Below are 911 nucleotides of genomic sequence, written 5' to 3'. Positions count from 1 at the left end.
AGATCAACAGATATGTCTGTGATTGGCTACATTGTTCAATGCCGCAAAAACACATTGGATAGTTCGCCAGATCTTTAATTGCTTTTGCTTTCGTTTGAGGGTATTTAGCGCCGTCTAGTACCCCCGTACAACCGGGTCTGGGCTTGGATAACTGCACCAATTGCAGCGGGACTGACATCAGGGATTCCATGACTAACGATATGCCCCCCCACCTAATGTCGCCCATGGCAATCACCATAAACTAACATTATGTGCAAACAATGGCTCTTTGTAGGAAATCTAGGACAGAAAAGAACAGTCCTTTTGTCTATCTCTACAACATGTGCACTTAAGAATGAAGTTGTCTTACCCAGTGGAATTATTGGCCTCTTCATCCATCCCTTTAGACTCTGACACCTTGTGTCCAAATAGTTTATGAGCGAGGAAATTAAGCATGCCACAGTGGTTGGTGTAGCAACAGAAAGCATCTACTGACACCATCAGCAGCAAGAAGATGAACATTACAATTCCCACTACACCTCCTTTCCCTAACGCCGGCTGACTGACTGCAAGAGAAAGAGAAATCAATTCATATCACTAAAAGGGTGAACTATTTGTTAAGCACATAATGCATGATATTATTATGCTTGCTCTAATCAATCCTACCAGGTTGTGGGACGGCGAAGTTAATTTTAGCAGTATTGGAGGAGCCATTGTGGTTTACTGCATAAACTTCCATTTGATAGTTAGCATCGTACTGGAGATTGTTCAGCTGGATTTTGCTGGAGTTTCCAGGAATTTCTTTTTCAGTCCATTCCTCATTCTCCTTGTTCTATTCCAAACGAGGGACATTTTACATTGAGATATATGGCTTGTGCTCCACATATTTAAACAACATGAAAAATACATATACTGCAGAGATAAAGTGAGAA

The 911-nt window shown here is 41.4% G+C and overlaps 1 protein-coding gene across 1 annotated transcript; it reads right to left on the bottom strand.

The window, feature by feature from the left end:
* Window positions 1–311: 311 nt before the first annotated feature.
* LOC107580942 (neural cell adhesion molecule 1-like) lies at window positions 312–811 on the bottom strand (the record flags this gene model as incomplete). Its single annotated transcript, XM_016266552.1, has 2 exons — window positions 312–545; window positions 646–811. Coding segments are annotated over 2 exons (366 nt in total), but the record flags the coding sequence as incomplete, so codon positions are not given.
* Window positions 812–911: the final 100 nt, after the last annotated feature.

Source organism: Sinocyclocheilus grahami, unplaced genomic scaffold (genome assembly GCF_001515645.1).
Source record: "Sinocyclocheilus grahami isolate Dianchi unplaced genomic scaffold, SAMN03320097.WGS_v1.1 scaffold53490.1, whole genome shotgun sequence".
Lineage (NCBI taxonomy): Eukaryota > Metazoa > Chordata > Actinopteri > Cypriniformes > Cyprinidae > Sinocyclocheilus > Sinocyclocheilus grahami.
Note: the sequence above shows the minus strand (reverse complement) of the source record. Positions and strands in the feature narration are given on the sequence as shown.